Source organism: Bemisia tabaci, chromosome 6 (assembly GCF_918797505.1).
Source record: "Bemisia tabaci chromosome 6, PGI_BMITA_v3".
Taxonomy (NCBI): domain Eukaryota; kingdom Metazoa; phylum Arthropoda; class Insecta; order Hemiptera; family Aleyrodidae; genus Bemisia; species Bemisia tabaci.
Window position 1 is genome coordinate 39,141,698 of NC_092798.1, and position 20,101 is coordinate 39,161,798.

At 40.8% G+C, this 20,101-nt stretch overlaps 2 protein-coding genes across 2 annotated transcripts in view; one reads left to right on the top strand and one right to left on the bottom strand.

Moving 5' to 3' along the window:
• The window catches only part of Flo1 (flotillin-1), a 29,833-nt gene extending 23,171 nt beyond the window's left edge, over positions 1–6,662 (top strand). The window contains exon 11 of the mRNA XM_019051380.2: positions 6,314–6,662. Coding sequence (XP_018906925.1) covers positions 6,314–6,343 — 30 coding nt within the window. The 3' untranslated portion in view covers positions 6,344–6,662. The remainder of the gene's footprint in view (positions 1–6,313) is intronic.
• A 713-nt stretch (positions 6,663–7,375) lies between these two features.
• LOC109036963 (glutamate receptor 1) overlaps positions 7,376–20,101 on the bottom strand; it is a 567,301-nt gene continuing 554,575 nt past the window's right edge. Inside the window, exons 14-19 of the mRNA XM_072302018.1 lie at positions 17,070–17,268; positions 15,940–16,184; positions 14,822–14,927; positions 13,763–13,900; positions 12,818–12,889; positions 7,376–11,447 (exon numbers count right to left, since the gene is read on the bottom strand). Coding sequence (XP_072158119.1) covers positions 11,349–11,447; positions 12,818–12,889; positions 13,763–13,900; positions 14,822–14,927; positions 15,940–16,184; positions 17,070–17,268 — 859 coding nt within the window. The 3' untranslated portion in view covers positions 7,376–11,348. The remainder of the gene's footprint in view (positions 11,448–12,817; positions 12,890–13,762; positions 13,901–14,821; positions 14,928–15,939; positions 16,185–17,069; positions 17,269–20,101) is intronic.

Consider the following 20,101-nt stretch of genomic DNA (forward strand, 5'->3'; position numbering starts at 1 on the left):
CAAACGTCATTTATTTTGGACCGCCACTCCGTGATATTTTCTGTATACTGATCATCTTACCCATCAGCGTGTGCTTATTGCGCTGGCATTACATCGTCTCTTTGTGTTATTCCTTTTTTAACTGAGTAGCGTCAGTAAGTTTTTGTTCGATTCATCTCATCTTCGATCTCGTCCTACATTTTGTGTGCCATTATTTAATTTTGAATAATTTTTCCTCGGAGATGATTCTGTAGTCAGAGTTTCTGGTTGCACCGTCATTATCGGAATATTTTACAGCAGCTCGTTATTTTCTGTTTTTAACACATTGTTCATTTTAAATTGAATTTTTGAATTTTCACTTGTTGTAACGTTCTGTTGGCAAGTTGAATGAAAAGAGAAATCGAAAGCTTTCGCTTTGATGTTGCTCCGATCGCAAATGACAATGCCTCATGGAAAAGTGTCCATGATTATCGCGTTCAATGTTTGCTTCGTCTCTGCTCCGTGATAAAATTACTAGGTATGGTGAGTAAAACAGTATTTACGATTGTTTCTTTGAGTCAAACAAACAAAGAACCTCATATAATTTAATGCCATCGGTACAACGAAAGCCACCCCGTGATCGTGTGCGGAGCAGCGTATTACTTGAGTACATAAGACATTATCCAGAGTAGATATTTTATTTACCAAATATACTACATATTTCAATGTTATAACTCCAATAACCCAACAGTCACTAACGAAATTCTTAACTTTTTAAACTCCTGAAAACTCTTTCAATCCTCAGGACTGCGGCATTAATAGCCTAAGCAGCTGATCGCCTTTCATCAAACCAAGTAACTAACTATTCAACGATGGAGTAATTGGCAATGTTCTCGTCCGTTCAGTCATCTCGGCTATTTTGCGGAAGCAAAAACTCGCACGGTTTCCAGACATTTCTTTTACTCACAGCCATCTAATCCCTTTTCCTTAATTATTTTTTAACCCTTGTTTTATCCTTTCCTATTTTGTTACTCTTTTTGTTTGTCCATACAGGGATATAGTTCCAGGGCCTTCCTATTTCGGTAAGTCCTACCAGTGGGCCGGGTAGGTGAAGATTGCGTTTAAAACCTCAACCCTTTCCTTTTCCTCAGGAGATTTAGGTCAGGTCTTTTTTTTTTACTCTTGTTTTTCTTTTGTTGGCTTGCTCAGATAATCCGAGCATGTTCCTCTTTCTCTCTCTTTTCCTTTTTACTTTTTTCAACATAAGTTAAACTTTAAAAAATGGGTTATAGTTCCAGGGCCCTCCTGATTCGACAAGTCCTACCAGTGGGCCGGGTAGGTGAAGATCGCGTTTAAAACCTCAACCCTTTCCTATTTCTTGGGGGATTTAGTTAGGCTTTTTTTCGGACTAATTTTTTTTTCTTTTCCCCCCTTTTTTTGTTAATTTTGTTCCAACTTACTGTCTTACAAACCACGTGTCTACCGCAATCATGCTCGTGTAAGAAGAAACAGTAAGCCTTCCAAGAAGGAGTTAAACGGAAAGTAAATTTTAAAAATGATTTATACTTCGAACGCGGAAAAAAGTGCTTCGTGAAGCCTTGAATTTGATGAAAATACCGCGTTGAGTGTTGAGTTCGTCTCCACTCCGCGAAGGAAGCAGTAGTATTAAGAAGCGAAGGTAAAAAACTTCAAAAGTGAATATTAAAGCCCGAATAGCGTGATATTTATCGTTTTGTCACTAAAAGTATTTTATAAAGATGTGATTTTGAAAATACCGCGTTTACTGTTGAGTCTTGTCTCCGCTCCGCGATAGGAGCTGTAGTTATCAAGAAAAAACAGTATTTTGGTGAGTCTTCGAGACAGAAGTTATAAACGGAAAGTCAACCTTGAACTATGGGTGAAATGAAATAACTATAAACGACGGTGAAAACGTTCTGTGCCCACGTTCATTCAAGAAAGTATGGCCTTACCGCATGGCAATATCCTATTTATAAATATTTCTCGTACTATGGGGCATTGTACTTCTTGCACGGGGGTGGCTATCTAGCCACCCCCGACCAAAGACTGATTTCCACAGCAGATGCCCAGTTAGTCGTGGACAATTTGCGAAAATTCTTTTGTCAGTGCGAAGAAGCCGACAGCGCAATAGCCAGTATTCAAAATCTGGAATCTTTGCTCATTTCCGGAATGATAAATCGCCACAAGCAGTTAAAAATTAACGATTTCTTTAAGTGATTTTGTCTCTTTTTAACTTTTTAACGCTTTTTAACTTATACTCTTTTTAACTTCTTACTATTTTTAATTTTAAGTTTTAAGCCAAATCAATGAAATTTAGTCAAATCAGTGTTTTCTATGACGCAATGAGTGAAGTTGTGTCAAGTGTGAGTTCCGTAGTGTCAAGTGTGAGTTCCGTAGTGTCAAGTGTCAACGCCAAGCATAAAAAAAATTCAATTTTCGGACATAACAAACAACAGATGTCACTTCTCTACTCCCTTCGTGTATACAGGTACGTAGCAACGAATCTCTTTTCTACATTTCTCCCGTCTATATTGCGCATTTTTTGTGTTTTACGTTGTAAAAATCCGGATTTTTCGGGGGAAAAAAAAATTCGACTTAAGCGGCTTTCCACCCGGCTCAAAAATTCGCGAATCACCAGCTGTAAAAACAGCTGGTTTTCATTGCACTTACATTTATTGTACATTTTTCTTACTTATTTATGTACATTACCGATTGATCCATTGTACGTCATACCGATGGAATCAATCAGAATTCCAAAAATGCATTGATGGATCTGCCCCGACGAATCGTCCACTATTCACCGGCCCCAAAAACACTTTGATGCACGACCGATTCAATCGGTTTACATCGCGATGAATTATGAAACGCAACTTGTTTCCAATAAACCCCTCTCTTTCCTCCGGTGAAACATTTTGCGCAGCATGCGACATTCACTTGACGGCCCGTTCCACACTTTGCGTGTGGCATGGTATCTTAAAAAAGTATGTTTCCAGCGGCACTTTTCCCGCAACGAAATCGTCCAAATCTGTCGGTAACATTAAAAAATTAAGTTCTTGGGCGGACAGTGTTGGTGGCAACTTTGTGCGTCATGTATCAGCAGGTTTCGTTTGTAGATGGAAATCGCTTGAAGTCTCTTGTAGAACTTCATGGACAGAAACATGTATTGTCTCCAGAGTGGATGACGATAATTCGCCGGGAGGCGAATTATTTCGGGGGAAAACTTCGAGGTGGCCCTTCTCCCGCATCTCTTTGAATATCGTCACCTTCCAGGCAAAGTATCACAAGCGCCATGCGACGTTTAAAAATTTCCGCCGCCATTATATTTTTTTACAGAGAAATTGTTCAACGAAGCTGTCTGAAAATTACACCAAATTTTCTTTGTGCTGCCGAAAAAATTTAGTGAAATTTTCGAACAGATTCAACCAACAATTTCTCAGTAAAAAAATAAAATGGCAGCGGAAATTTTTAAACGACGCATGGCGCTTGTGATACTTTGCCTGGAAGGTGACGATATATAGTCATCGCTGAATGGTCAAGGCTTGGTCCAAGATGCGGATACCGCGTCTGGTGGGATGGTGATGACCGGTTGTTTCTTCGTGAAGATCTGAAAAGAAACAAGGTGAAAATCCGCGTAACGGAAGCCGTAATGCGGGTATACACTTACCGAGGTGCTCAGTCTCGGTAGAAGGAGTGTACGGTGAAAGTCCCTTTCCGGTGCTCTTTGTAGGCAATCGCCACAGCGTACTGCTGCTGCAATTCAGGAGCTGCGGGAAATGATAAACATAATTGATTGTTGTTACGAGGGGAATCCCAATCTACCACCAGAGTCTATGAGTGTATCACATTAGATTTGAAAGTCCCTCTCCGGTGCTCTTCGTAGGCAATTGCCACAGCATACTGCTGCTGCAATTCAGGAGCTGCGGGAAATTATAAATATAATAGAATGTTGTTACGAGGGGAATCCCAAAAGTCCTGCGCGTTTTGCTCTCCGATCCCTCCTTTTGGGATTGGATGAATTGCTGCTTTAGGTCCTCCGCCTCTCTCTCCAGTTGGAGGGCATTCAAATCGAGTTTGTATAATTTACATATGTTCGTATATCTCTTGCACATGCTCCTCTCCCCTCGAGATTGAGGTTTTACCTCCCAGGGACGCTCCGCTACTGTGGTTTTCGTAAGGTCCTCCAACATAGGAAGGAATTTCCTTGTTGCGGCAACGTAGTTCGTTAATTGAAATTCGGGGGGATTTCTCCAATTAAAAAGGCAGGGGATTGATGGGGGGATTTTGCTGTAAATCCGATTAGATGTGTAGATAGAATTTACTCTCAGCTTTATTGTAAGCTCAAGTTTTTCAAAATCGGATAAACGGGACGCTCCGGAGGTCATTTTTCCCGCGCCAACTCCGATGCCTTTCCCGCCTCTGGAGGAGGCGGGATAACTGTTATAAAGAAAATATAAACTCTTTTGTGATGAGGTCCGGGCATGTCTCGCTGGCTTCTTGGAGGGATCGGCTTTTCTTTTCCAAAGTGTTATGCTGTTTTGCCAGTCCGGCAACGGTGTAGTCTTCAGGAATATCCTGGCAGGGGCAAGAGAGATGAGCACATGGTAGGCACGATTTTAATTTACAAGTACATAGAGAAGTGCAGGTGAGGCACAGTTGACAAATTTTGGGGTGAGGGGTAGGATTGAAGTTATGCTGGTAAATGGGTGGGGCAAATGAAAATATTTCGGGAGGAACTAAATGGAGTTGGGCTTTAGGGATGGTGAAGATGCGAGGTTTAACACAAAAATAAACGGTTTCTTGTTGCAAAAACTAACAAATACCTTGAAAAGTTACTCTTTTACGCAATCACCGCTGAAAAGTTACTTTTCTACTACTTTGTTTGACAAACCGAAGAGTTTGATCAATATTAAATACTGAACGCTTGGTTCACGTGACCGTGTTGAATTAGTAGCCAAGAAGGCATTTAATCATCCTTATCGACTCAAAATCGGTGACAGAATCACAATATTCAACCTCACTATTTTCATCATCTTCTTTCGCATTATCACAACTACTTCTACCGCCATTTCTCCCATGCGCACATATATGGTTCTCCAGTGACGGCGAGCTCAAAGCTCGAACTTGTATCGGTTGATCTTTTTGGCCCCCTGCCACGTGCCTTTGGGAACTTTAATCATGCGCCATTTCATGCGCACATTTCTGTGCATTCTAAGCCGTGGCTGTGGCAGCTGCAGTTTTGACTGCACTTCCTCTGCTTGCATTGCACTTAATTATATCGATGAAGAAGTCAGGAGTACTTGGTTTGTCACAAAAAGTGGGTTCAAAGCCTTCACTCGATTTTTCCACCCGTGCTCAAGAGGTGGAGGCACATTTTGTTTTGCAGCGAGATCCTGACTCCAGACAATTGATTGCAAATTTTCTCGGCGAAGTGCCTGAACGAAAGCCTCTTTCGTGGGTGGAAGCCGCTCATTGTATTGGTGTTTCTTGGTGAACAACCGCCATCTAGCCTCACCAATATCTGTAATTTTAGATCTCGGTCCTAAGCACACTTGGCACGCGAACTTTTCTATCATTTTGATCGTTTCTGTGGTAAGAATAGGACTGCTGCCCAGCTCAGCCAAGGCTCTCTAAACTTCTGAATCTGTTTTTTGAAAGGCCTTCCACCAGGTAGGCTTTCCTTTATTCGCAAATTGCTCAGTTGTATCGCATCCTGATAGAGCATGAAGATCAGAAAGTGCAGCAGCTTTTAAGGATCCAAGCACATCATGTATGGGTTTTAAACTAGCATATCTTTTCATTCCAAGCGCGAGGAACATAACCGAGTCAATAGGAAGCACCAGGTATCTTCTTCATGCCAAATCTATATTGCAGCCCGAAAAAGCTTTCGTGCAGAAAATGATTAAAGATTCAGGAAGGAACTCCAAAATATTAGAAGCATCTAATTGATCTAAATATGGATAATATTCCTTATTTTCATAATTTATAGCTCCTGCATCACTGCTTATCAGCTTAGCAGCCGTTTCAATGATGCGCATTTTTTCGAGAGCCTCATCATCACTTTGTTGCACTTTATTATGAGAATTAAAAATGGAGTGGACGGATTGTTTAAGAATGACATAGTTTGGTCTACCAGGCTCTTCAAAAATTTGAATCTCTTCTCCAAAACGTTCTTTCAGTTTTATTTTCATCCATCTAGAATAGTATGGCTCTTCGTCTGTCTCCTCTAAAAACTCCGCCATTTTCAAGCATAGATCAGCCAATGTGTGGCTGAGCCCGTAATATTCTTCAATATAAGAGCATACCTTGCTAAACGCTGAGCTTCTTATTTTATTTTCAGGTCTGCCAACTTTTTGCGATTTTTGGTTAGTGGACTCGTTAGAAAAACGACTAGGAACTCCTAAACCTGACTCAAAATTTATGTAACAAACGCGGTGATAAATACAGTCGGCGGCTACAAGATCATTTTGAACGTACTCCATACGACCTTTTACTTCCAACGCCCACTTGTCATTTCTAGTTTTACATACCTGTTGCACGGACTCAGCAAGTGAAAAAGTTCTGACGGTGAAACATGCAGAGGCACTGTCGCGATTTTGATGCTTGTTTTAACAGCATAAGCTTAACTGATGGATGTGATTTTTTTTTTCATTGAGTAAATCAATAAATCAGGACATCTTATCAATCATCATCAGCTTGTTTTTCGTGGGTTCGAAGTGTTGGAATAATTGGCAACGATATCTTGGGGATATTGCGTGGCAATCACGTTAGGGGGGACAGAAGTTGGGCACCAGACCTTAAAAAAATCATGTAAGGCACTAGTCCTTCTCGAAATTGAGCATAAGCTGAACTGATGGATGTGGTTTTTTTTTTTCATTGAGTAAATCAATAAATCAGGACATCTTATCAATCATCATCAAGTGCTGAAAAGTCATATCAAGCATGCCAGGAGCATATCCTTAAAGCCTGCGGTGAGAAATGTCCCTTTTCAACACCTTCCTAAATGGACTTATTTCAGCCTACTCCAGATTTCTCGACCATTGTGCGGTGGTGTCTCGCGAGCGGGTGCTCGAATCGCTCGCCTCGAGGCAAGCTCTTTCGCCACTACGTTTACCACACTGGAAAAAAAACAACATTGGATCTAGAGTCAAGACTCTTAAAAACATCGACAAGAAAAAGTACTCTTGATTCAATCAGAATCTTGCTTAAATCAAGAACCTATCCTCTTCATTTAAGCGGATTTCGTTTTGATTCAAGCAAAAATCCGATTGAATCAAGAGTCTTTTTTCTTGTCAATGTTTTCAAGAGTCTGGACTCTAGATCCAATGTGTTTTTTTTTTTTCCAGTGCATCGCCCGGAAGTCGGACGTCAGAACGTTGGGTAAAATGAAATAACTACGAACGACTGTGAAAAGTTTCATAATCATCTTTAATTATCTTTAGAAAAATAAAAACAGAAATAACCGGGGAAACATAAATTTCACAATATGCACAGTGGTACTATTTACATACGTACAAAAACATACTTTGAACAAGTCAAAAATCTTTTTACATCGTATATACAAAGCGTTTCGGAACCGAAACGATCCTGGATACAGTTGACGTGCCTCAGTTCTGTGGCATCGCACGGATTACATAAATTGAGGACATTTCTCTGCTCCCTCCTTACAAAGCACGGCCCTGCAGCTCACACTGGATCGAGTCAACAAGAAAAGTCGGACAATATCTAGATATTTTGATAGCTCATATGAGACGAAGAAGTGTAAGGGTGGTTTCATTGGTTTTTTCGTTAAATTTACTTTCAGTAACACCCTTTGAAATTGAATTCGTGACATAAAAAAACATGAAAATTTGAAATTTTAGCCAGCAGTTTCATGTCCGACGTCTGCCAACAGCTCGTTCGACCGTGCGGCGTTTTTTTGTCACTAACTGGCCCACTCAAGTATCGGAACTCTACACCAGTGGATATACAAAAGAGAATGAAATTGAGTAGTGAATTTATGTTTAAACACTGAACTGTTTCGCAAAAATTTAAATCACTTTGCTACTATTGGATTCCTGAGGGCAGTTGACTCAAATCAGTTCTTCGACGATAATACATAATTTAAATTTCAAAACATTACATAAGTTAGGGAGCAAGTTTCTTAATTTACTAAAAAAAAACTCGAAATATCTTCCGTCTTTCTTGTAGTAGCACAGGAGGCCCAGACGGATCTGCCTTCGGCCTCTCTAATCTACGCTTATTTCGTCGAAAATGCCATATTTCATGGCGAATTTGTAGTATTAACGAATGGAGGGCACCCTGAGTAAAACGAATCGAAAGTGAAGAAGGGGGCTAAGCATTGTATTTAAAAAATCACAAATATTGAAGAATTTCCAAAATAGGAAACGTTTGGCGTGTCTCCGTAACCTAATTATCTCATTTCTATTTCAAGATTCCCGACCCCTCTCTCTTCTTCTCTGAAATTGAACATATACATGACATACTCATGGAAACAAATGAAAGATGTCTAAATAGCCCAGGCTAGTACTTGTTTGTCAGTCTCGATTTTCTTTTATCCTTTTCTACCAGTGCTCTTGCCTTGGATGATCATGCTGTCTGCATAATGCTGACCATTTGCACTTCGTCTCACACAAGAAATGTATTGTTACAAATAAGTATTAGCCGAATACTAATGTATCATTGTTACAGCCTATCTACAGTTGGCAGTATCCTCTTATTTAGTGCATGTGAAATGTTTTATTGTATAATTTTTGAACCACTTCAATACTTCTGTTCTCACAGAACTAAAATAAATTACTGTAAATAATTTAGACGTCTCCGTAAATCCTAAGGGAATAATAAAAAATGCGGCTAATGAATAAGGGACAAAGTCAGAAACGAAGGAATCTGCGGAAAATGTATCTTTCCGCATAAATTCTGGTTTACCCCTTTCACACCGCCCACAATATTCTTTCAGAGAGCCGTAACTCGTACAGATTGATCAACCTAAAAGAGTCACTTATTACGACTCCCATGAAGTGTAATCAACCGAATTCTAGCCGAGGTGCTAAACGCACGTCTTGACACGCACGGCAAATTAAGTAACCAACCCAAGTTAAAAATAATATCACATATAATCTTATTCAAAGGTTAAAGTTGAATTACAACACGGCTGTTATTTAATTTTAAGTTCTTTGTAGCAGTCTCTCTCGGTTGAATACTACCTCTGCTTTTCCATGGAACTGTCTACTAAAAAATTTTCCTAATCCAAAACATTAACTATAGGATCGTGCGCAATATTTATAAAGACACTTTCTGATTTTCACCTATCATTTTCAGGATTAAAGACTGAACATTCCTTGTTTTTTTGGAAATTAGCATCAGCCGTCGAAATGCAACACCTCTGGTGCGACGGAACAATGTTTGCTCAGGCACACTTGTCATTCCTCGCGTGTACAGGCATGAGCGGTCAGTGAGACGGAACGCTATGAAAGAAGATGTTCTGCATGGCTCGTTACTGATCGAGCAAAAATTAAAAAATTACACGTTTCTCTAAAGGAATATTTCAATTTCTTATCAGGATGGAGCTGGCACAAACTAACGATGGCATTCGCGACTGCGTATCCTAGTCGAGAGACCTTGTGACTTTCATCATCTTCATTATCTGCATATCGCTAAAGACATACTCGGCTGGACCATGTGATGAACACGATACCTAACACCAATTTCTACAAAATCATTCTTAAGACACATTTGAAGTCCTTGGTCTCAGAAGTAAAATATAATCAAATAAGAAGATGGACACATCCTGGGGGAAGCGTCGCATACGCGTGTCTCGTATAAATCGGAAGGAAACTACTGAAAGCGCCCGCCAATGTGAGATCGCTATTTTTGTGCGATGGAAATTCGGTGCGCGAACAATCAATACCAGCAAATTTTTTTGGTTTCCTCTTTTATAAAGGTGAAGGGGAAGGGGGATCACGTGCATTATTGATCGGAAGTGTTGCGGTTTTGTAGAACTAAATTGATGTTGATCGGTCGAGTTTACCAACAAGCTGTCGAATGATATATAGTTTGTACCGAACTACATACACCGCGAGTTAGGTTAGGCTACGTTTAAATTGACTGCGAATAATTTTTTTTTCTCTCCGTTCTCAAATTTTTGAAAAAATTCTTATCTGACCGTAAAAGATCTTATTTTAAGCCATGAATATCATGTTCTCCGAAGTAAAGAAAGTAATCAAATGACGATCTGTGTACAAATCGATTAGGCTGTTAGTTCAACGGTTATACTAAGTGAGTTCGATCATCTGATCAGGAACGAAAGGAAGGAATAAAAGACAATCCCAAGAATGGAAAAGTCTTCAGCTGTTCCCTTTGTTAACATCTGAAAGCTGACATGCCTGATCGCAAGTATTTCAAGTGCGCAACTGAAGTATCACACCAACAGGTTAAAGTTCTTAAAAATATGTACAAAATTTAATTACAAATGTACAAAATCTCTCCTATTACTTGGATATGTGATAATTTTTAACACCCGATTAAAGCGAAATTAAGTTAATGTTTTAACAGAGAGCGATCTCAAAACATAACCCTTCGGCATGATCTAGGGGAAGGTAAACAGGCAAACGGGACCCTTCAGTTATTCACACAGGAAATGTTGAATGGTTTTGCTTGAACAAGAATCACCCCTCAGATCTCAAATCTTCGCTCAAGATAAATTGCGTTATTGGCTGCATGGAGGATGGTGCAAAACGAAGGTTTACCACACAGGAAATCACAAGGATCGAATTTCTTCCCGTGTATTAACGTCAATGATCTCAAGCGGAAGTAGAATAGAACTTCATAAGTAGCCAATCAAGCGTTGTCATGAGCTTTATGATCTTGAAAATATTGATCGAAAATTTTGTCTCTCTTTGTGCATTACTGCAGTCAATTCTTTAGGTTCGTTTTTTAAAAGTGATCCGGACTAGAGTCCCTTTATACTGAGAGTCAAGACAATTCGGCTCATGAATGTCACAAACGGGAATAAAGATTACAGAAATTGAACGTTTTTCGTAATCTTTGATCGGCCCATTCTCAGATGCCTTTCTCCGTTCCTCCTCTCATTTCGTCTGTTCCTTGCCGAACCCGTAATTCCCTGGTCCATTCCAGATTATAATCTTTGCAATTGGTGAAAATGTAATCTTTATTCCCGTTTGTGACACTGTGGAGGCCTAAAATACGGGAACCAATCAGAAATGGATTCAAATTGTCTTGACTCTTAGTATAAAGGGACTCTAATCCGGACTGCGGGTCCCCCAAGCCGATCCTTCCTCAGCCTTATCATTTTAAACTATTTGTCTAAAAATTGCCCTGAGAATCGCTGAAAATTGAGCCGCTCAAAAGTATTATCAAACTTGAGTGTGGGTGTTACTGTGCAGAACTTGATCGCTGTCCAACTGGTTCATCTGGTTCCCCGACGCGTAGTATTGATACAGAGTCTCTCGTTTCTGGAAACAAATCAGTCAACCGTAAACTATAAATGGACGCATCATTATCAAACGGAACTATGTGCATTAAAACGTGAGCCGTGAGACCCATAAGAATACGTGCATAACAGGGCTCACGTCATAATGTACATAGTTTCGTTTGACAGTTTGACAACTACAAATGTTTCGGTAAATTAAGATGACAGTGTGATTATGGACGAGACTTCACCACACTGCACTCTGCCTCACGGTTTGTGTCTTTGAGGAGCAATAATTATCGTCGTCAGTCGGATAACTTAATGTAAATTGCTTCTTAAAGACACGAGCCTCGTAGCAGCGCAACTTAATGGCGAATCTCGTCCCCAGATCACACGGAATCACCTTAATGTATGTCATTCTACAGGGTTATTCAAAAATCACACACCACCGGCCATGAGGAAGGTTACCATTTGAAATTTTTGGGTTGCACCCCGCCCCCCTCTCCCTGAGGGGATCAAAAACTGAAAAGTACCTAAAAGTATTTCCCTCTCAATATGAGAAAAAACGTCACGAACCGCTAATCGATATCTTAATTATAGTACTAAAGTTATTTGCCCAGTGGTGCGTAACTTTTGAATAACCCTGTATATTTATTCAACAATTTTATTCTTGTGAGCTCAAGATTTTGTATAAAAAAAAGATCGCGTTTAAACTCGGAAAACTCATGCGGCAGTTCTCACTATTACCTAAGTCTTGGCTTCTTAAGGACACAAGCCGTGTAGCAGCGCAACTTAGTGGCGAATCTCCTCCCCAGATCACATAGAATCACCCTAATGTATGTCATTCTATATTTATTGAACAATTTTATTCTTGCGAGCTCAAAATTATGTATTAAAAAAAATCGCGTTTAAACTCGGAAAACTCATGCGGCAGTTCTCACTATTAAGGTTTACCAGGAAAGTTCTATTAAGTTCACTATCAAGTTTTGCCATGAGTGCAGCTCACTCCCAATCCCACTCTGAACTCTACGAATCTTTTTACGTACAATTTTGAAGCTCTGACTGTGTAGAAGCTGAACGAGTCTCTTTTTAACTCATAAAAATTATTTTTCAACAAGGGGCCGAATTTTTCCCGGCTTGCCACCGTACTTTAAAAGACTTAAGACTAGTCTCAACTTCGCTTAAGTCCGCTCGAGTGTTTCTGATTGGCCGGTGGTGCGGTTTTAATTTAGACTCATCAATGTATGTTGTATCCCCGCGTGAAAGAGCCGACAAAATTCGGCCCCAGGTCTTCGGTTCTTTTTTTTATGAGCTGTGCCATTAAGGAATTGGAGTACGAGTTCGTGGAAACTGTGGTATCTTGCGATTGCTGCGCAGCTAATTTACGAAGATTGACACAATTCATCTACTTACCCGGTTATTTTCATATTCTCTACTTCCTATCGTTAGTCGTGCTTTTGCTTTGATAGCATCTGTGAGTGGAATCTGAGACAAACAAAAATTGAACAACACTATAAGTAACCAGATCAGGATGTCTAACAGCGTGTCTACAAGTCCGGAATTTCCGGCAAGACGAAAGAATAAAGTAGGAACTACCAACGTATCTGAAAATACTCCCCAACCGTGAAAACGTTTACAGTCACGATTTTTTTTTTAGTTGTATTCTAGTGTATTTTCCGAAGGAAAAATTCACTATTCATCCATCGCCTGTTGTGTAATTAACATCATGTAGTTGACTGCACTGAATTATTTGGCTTTTAGCTCGATTTCTCACCATGTCTATAACAGCTTAACCAGCCAAATTAGGCAGTAAAATGCATCTAATCATGAATTAGTATTGTTGAATGTTTAAGTATTCTTGCCTCTACAGTCGATATTTTCACACCAATTCGCATTTAAACGGTGCAAGTTCGAATTTTCTTCAGTTCCTGCAGCTTTTGACCGAACAAGCTTCTATTTCGAAGACACGTGTCGCTGTTTGTTTGACTATTAGTATTCACGCGTACAGTGTCAATATTTTCACACCAATTTGCTCTCAAACCGCGCAAGTTCGAATTTTCTTCAGTCCCTCCAGTTTTTGACTGAACAAGCTTTTATTTCGATAACTTGTGTCGCTGTCAGGGAAGTGTATTTGAACGCTCGGAATGAGCCTCGGTGCAGAATTTGCCAACTTCGCCTCAGATTATCAAAATAATTGCTTAGTTTTGAGGACGCCTGAATGGATTCTCTTGGCTCTTCCAAAGAAGACTCGCTTCTACCTTCAAATTTGATTTGATTTTGAATATCTTTAACTTTTGTCTTGCTGCGGTGAAAACTCACTTTTTTTATTTACAAGAATAAAAAAGAACCCTTTCTTACCTTCGCGCGAGAGGCTTCTGAATGTGATTTGTAGCAGAATTCCAGCAGAGCAACAGCCATGGCGAGAATCAGTCCACCAATGAGGACGTAGAAAATACCAGCTACGTTGCTCAATGACAGTTCATTCCGAGTTGGATCCTAGAGACATTTGAAAAATGAGTAAGACAATACCGCCAATTTTTACTGTTATATTATAGTCAGTGGCATGGCGTGCTTTACGATATATCGACTTATCTGGCAATTACATCTATGGATAAGGATCGATCAACAGGTGTTCGCAACTAATATTCGATAATTGATCATTCACGCCTCGCTACTGATATCAATGAAAGGTATCAAGTAGTAATAAGAGAATTGATGGTATTTTTAGTTGCCCTTGCGTTATCAAACGGAAGGTGTTGCTTGAACCCGCCGGGTTGAAAAACCCGGCGGTGTGCATCGGGTCCAGAAGCATCATCCTCTATTCATTAAGTATTAAATGCAATTTTGACTGGAATTTCAACTATTTCTGCTGGCGAAGCATATCCGTTTAATATAGATGTTCAACAGCAAAAACATTTTAAGCAACGAGGCTGAAGAATTCAGACCTATCCAGCCATCCATTTTTCCTGGTTTCCTGCGAGTTTATCGCCTCCTCCAAAGCTCTCTACTCTTTCTCGTTATTTGATGTCTTTAATCGTCATCGTAACATAAAACGTGTAAAACCGAAATTAATGAACTCAAAATCACAAAATATATAAAAGACAGATTCCACCTTATATTTATTTCGTTTCCAGTATAAGTTTCACTTTACTAATTATGTATCCAACCGTTTTTTAAAAACAGTTTTGCACTTCACAATTAATGTGGATAACTATTTTTCCTTATGCGTTTCAACCTTGAATGCAACTGAAGTTGGCTTTCTTTTAGCTGGCCTCTAGTCTCCAAACTCAATTGATTCGAAAACGCGTGCATGATGTCTGAATGATGATATATGAGTGTTTTAACTTGATCATTAAAATTTGTAGATACCGAAAAAGTGTATATGCCCATAACTCGTGGAAATCATCATGAACTTACCCGATCATCGAGTTTGCATTCAGTTCGGTCGTACCACCACCTGTTCATTAGCTTAGCCAGCTCTCCATTTTCCGTCAGCGATAGAACTGCCAAGTTTATTGGATTGCTGAAACGGAATAATAACAAAAATTATCTGTTTATATCTCATTCATCGCCATACATTATCCAGAGATGTGGATAGAGAGATTATTTCTCTCATTTTCAGTGCACTATCTACCGGTCTACTCGTCCATCTGCGCCGTTCTAAGTACGGGGATAACGTTGTCGCACTGTATGCTGTCAAGATCTTGGAATATTCTTTTTATTCCTGTTACTGCTCTTGCCGGAGTTTTTAATCGAATTCCAGTTTAATTATTGAACTAACTTTACAATAACAAATTGGACACTTGCTGCAGCTCAACCATGCTTTTTTGGAACACTTAAAACAAGCAGAGCAGTGAATATATTTTCTATGTAGAAAGCCACAGTCAATGTTTCTTAAAAGGCAAATGTTGCGTTCCCAAGAAAAATAATTCGTTTTTACTCCGTTTCAAGCCCTTCAAAGGGCTTTTCAAGAACTGAAAAACTGTCATTAATTTCTTGAAGATCTTCTAATGTTGGACCACCAGCTCTCATAAACGCCTCAATCACCTCACTTTTTAAAATGGATAAACTTGCACCTGCAAAACCTTCCGATTCCTCCAAGATCATTTGGATAGCGTTTTGGGGGATAGTTGGGTGACAATGTAATTTTGAAACTAGCTGTGAACTTCGATTAGTGACAAAATTCCTCATGTTGACACTGTTGGCAATATTCTGGCGTTCATTGACTACCTGTGCGAGTTCAACACGCGCTCGCAAGAAGCGTTTTCCACGCGCTCGGAAGAAGCGCTTTCCACGCGCTCGCAAGAAGCGCTTTCCACGCGCTCGCAAGAAGCGCTTTACAGGCGCTCGCAAGAAGCGCTTTACACGCGCTCGCCAGAAGCGATTTACACGCGCTCGCCAGAAGCGATTTACACGCGCTCGCCAGAAGCGCTTTACACGCGCTCTCAAGAAGCGCTTTACACGCGCTTGCTACTCGCAGGTGTATGCAGCCCTTAAGCTGTGGGTGTGCGGGTGGGAAAGTGGGGGATGCTCACCTGAGGGGCGACCCGAGCTGGGTGGCGATGCCGAAGCCCTTGGAGTCGAGGTTGCGTCCGACTTTGATGGTGTCGCACGGCTCCCTCTCGTTGACGTACTCGTTCTTGGGCGACTCGATGAGCAGCGCGTACTTCCCTTTCGAGGATCGCACCCGCCGGATCCCCTCGTCGTACGTCGACACGAACAGGTGCGGCCGCGCGTTCATGAACTCCCACATCTTCTGGTACAGCGTGATCTGCGACTTCTGTAACGTTAGCAGTAGAGTACCTTTATAGGGAGAGTATGGACAACTCGATTGAAGGCCTAGATACACACGGCGATTAAAAGACGATAGCCAATGTAGAGCCTTGATTTCGATACATCGACGTCAATGGATCGAAATCAAGGCTCTTAATTGGCTCACTGTAATAAAAAACACATCGGATCTAGAGTCCAGACTCTTGAAAACATTGACAAGAAAAAGGGCTCTTGATTCAATCAGATTTAAGCGTAAATCAAAAGGAAATCCGCTCAAATTAAGAAGCTTGGTTCTTGATTTAAGCTTAAATCTGATTGAATCAAGAGTATTTTTTCTTGTCGATGTTTTTATGAGTCTGGACTCAAGATCCAATGTGTTTTTTTTTTTCAGTGCTCTCGTCTTTCAATCGCGGCGATTAATCGCCGTGTGTATTTAGGCCTTTATGTAGCTCTGAGGGCCCAGAAAGGCGACAACGTGAAATACGAAAGTCTTTAGAAATGTGCCGCTGCGAACCTATGCCTTTGAAAGATCAATCAATAAGGCCGACAGCGCATTCTAAACAAGTGTTTTTAAGGATCAAGACATTGAAACACATTCAGCGACTGAGTCGTGTCAAAAAATCGATTTAATTTTACCGATCATTTTGTGAAGACAATCGATTTCTTCCGAAAATCGAAAAAATTCAACAACACTAATAGCGCCATCTGTACATGCGGCAATCCTACAAATTCGATTACCGTGCATCGATTAAGCTTGGTCGGTTAAACATTACACTGTATGTAAAAATTTTGTCAATACAGTAGAGGAGCTATTCGGTTCCGAGGACGGACCCATTATTGGCAATTAGCCATCTTTTTTGCCCGCGTGCAGCAAGAAAATCCGAAAATGTACCTTGAAGAATTCTAAGGTGGAGCCACTTTTGAGGGTGCCGTATTGGACCTCCGTTTGCGCGGCGAGATCCTCCGCGGAGTTGATCGGGGCGACCATCCTTTCAACGGTAAGGAATGCCGCAAGGTTAGCCGTGTACGACGAAATTATGATCAGCGTGAAAAACCACCACACGCTGCCTACTATCCGCCCCGAGATCGACCTGAAAATCAAAACATAATCCATAATTGAATCAGTGAGATCGAAAGCACACCAACTCCAAAAATTAAAATAATCTAGATACACACAAAACTAGTAAGTGAAGAGGTCAGTGGAAGAATAATATTTTTGGTGCCTGAAGGCAAGTACTTGAGGACACTTTAAGTAAATGTCCAAGTTGGAACAGATGCGGTAACTTCAATGACCTTTACGAAAAGGACTAACTATATTCAAAATTGAGCATTTGCGAGTTTCCGAAAAGGTGTGTTTGCGTACCCTCTGGTTCAATTTCAAGTAGTAAAATAAAATTATATCAGTTGTATCCATTTAAATCGATTTGTTTACGGCTGATGAATAACATAATTGAGGTTTCTACGAGGTATGAATGAGTCAATTGATTTTTAGCGTAGTTTTATGGTTAGGTCGGCATTTCTTTCTTTTTGAGGGAATTTAATTAGGAAGAAGGTTTTATAAAATTCCGACACCTTCTCGTTGGCTGGCTTTAACTAACTTTAAGAAGTTTCTTTCTTTCTTTTTTTTTTTTTTTTTTTTTTTTTTTGCCGTAGCCGATTTCGGCACTTCTTGGCTTCCCGTCCTTGATGTCTAGCCCGGGGCCGCTGGAGTCCGAGTGAGTCCTTCGGGGTCTTGTAACGAGACCATCCAGGGTGAGGAATTGGGCTCGTTGCCACGTCCTGTTCTTCGTCCTGTTCTTCGTCCTGAAGGTGTTCGTCCTGTTCATTTGGATTGGTTGTTGTCGGGCCTGGGTTGCTCTTTTCGGCTGAAAACAGGGGGAGAACGGGCAATTCAGGCGTGTTGGGCTGTTCTTGTCCCTCGGGGAGGCTTCGCTGGTGATGTTCCCTTTCGAGGAGCGTTATTGTTGCTGCGACTTTCTGAGCGAAGTCTGGGAATCGCGCACCCAGTAATGCGTGTTGTGTTCTTATAGATGAGCCTCCAGCACTTCCCGGTCGAGAACACGAGTTTGTTGTTACACGCCCGTTCCTCGGCGATGCCCATGATTGTTGCGGCTTTCCTCGCTACTTCTGCAGCGGTGTTGCCGCCGATGCAGTAACCGATGTCGTCCGCGAAGGCATACACTCGGCATCTTGAAGGGAGGTCTTTTCTTGGGCGCAGGAATATTGGGCGACCCCGCCCAAAAACTGACGCTTTTAGGCGAGAAACGACGGGTGTTTTGGGCGAGGAGTAAACGACGAAATGAGGGAGGGGAACGGAGATGAAGGGGGGCTACTGGGCGAGGAGCTCTCGCCAACGCGGCAACGTTGCGTTGTCGCCTTATCACCTTCAGAAATCAGAATTTAAAAAGATAAATAAGTAGTAAGTAATAAAACTCACCATATGTCTTGAGAGTTGAGCGTAAAATGTGTAAAAACGGTAAAAACGGTAAGAACGGTTAAAACGATAAAAAATGTATCTTCGAAATTTTTTTAAAAACTTCTCGTCAGAAGAATGAAAGACCTTAAATCTTTTTTGCTTGGTGCAAATATCCTATTTTTTTAATGTATTGGAAGCGACTTTCGTGTGTTCGAGGGCCCGCCTCGTAGGTTCTCCATAGCTCGATAGTTTTTTGAAAACGGGGTAGTTTTTTCTCAGGAGGGTGTCGGCGATGAGGTTCCACGCCTCCGGAACTCTAACTGAGCCTTGGGGGGCCCTTTTGGTTAGCCGTTTCTCGGCCTTTTCTCCGCTGTCGGAGGGGGTGACGATCCGGTCCGAGAAATAGCCAAGCCAAAGGGCCGCAACGTCCTTCGTGTATCCCCTAGTAGCCAAAATATTCTTTTTAATACTTATCGAAATAGCAATTTAATATGTATCCAAATAGCTATGAAATAGGGTTTAAATTAGCTGAAATTATATATAAAATATCCTATCTAATAAACCTATATCGACGGTGAAACTACCAAACCACGTATTTCGGTTTGCGACGTCGCAGACTTCCTGTCATACGTTATTTTTTGAATAAAAAACTACTTAACATCTAGTCTTGAAAATTTCTGTGATTTTTCCTCTTTGTGCGGAGAAAATTCCGTGAAAATTTCAAGGAATGATATTGATTTGGTCTACTTCAAAAAAATAAAATGTGAGCGTAGATTTTTAAACACCGCAAACGAGATACGTGGTTTGGTAGTTTCACCGTCGATATAGTGTCCTTTTTTTCAACACCAAATACCCTATTTTATAGCTTTCTCCATAGCTACAAAATAGGTATCTGAATAGCTATTTAATAGGTGTATGGATACCTATTGAAAAGGTATTTAAAAGGTATTTTACTCTTGAAAAAGAACCAAAATTAAGACCTTGAAAACCATAATCCGAGATAAGATCAGTATCACGCACCATTAGTTTACTGGGCCACTTAAAATCACTATTTCACTTCCTCCCGTAATCCCACGTGGAAAATTCATTGAATCCTGCAGTCGTGAATTCAGACGCTGACTTCAGAGCGCGCCCCGTGGCCCGTGGCGTCGCCCGTCCCGACAGTGCCGCCATGTGCCGCGAACTTCTGCAGCGCCTTCTAATAGTCGATTATGTAACCCGTGCAACGGTGAAGAGACTTACAAAAAATGCTAAGATAGGAAAGCTAACAGGATATTCTGAGGATGTGCTGTGAATATCGGAAATTAGTACAATTGAAAAAACATCTTTGAAGTATCCATACTGTCGGGTCCGGAGTGGAAAAAGAGAGAGAACCGGAGGACCGTACTAGAAAAAAGGGAAAAAAGGAGGAAAGGAAAATCCATCTCGGGGACAGAACCCAAGGCAACTAGGCGAACCGCATACCTAGGCATCCCACCACGAGAAGAAGAAAGCATAAACTAAAATCG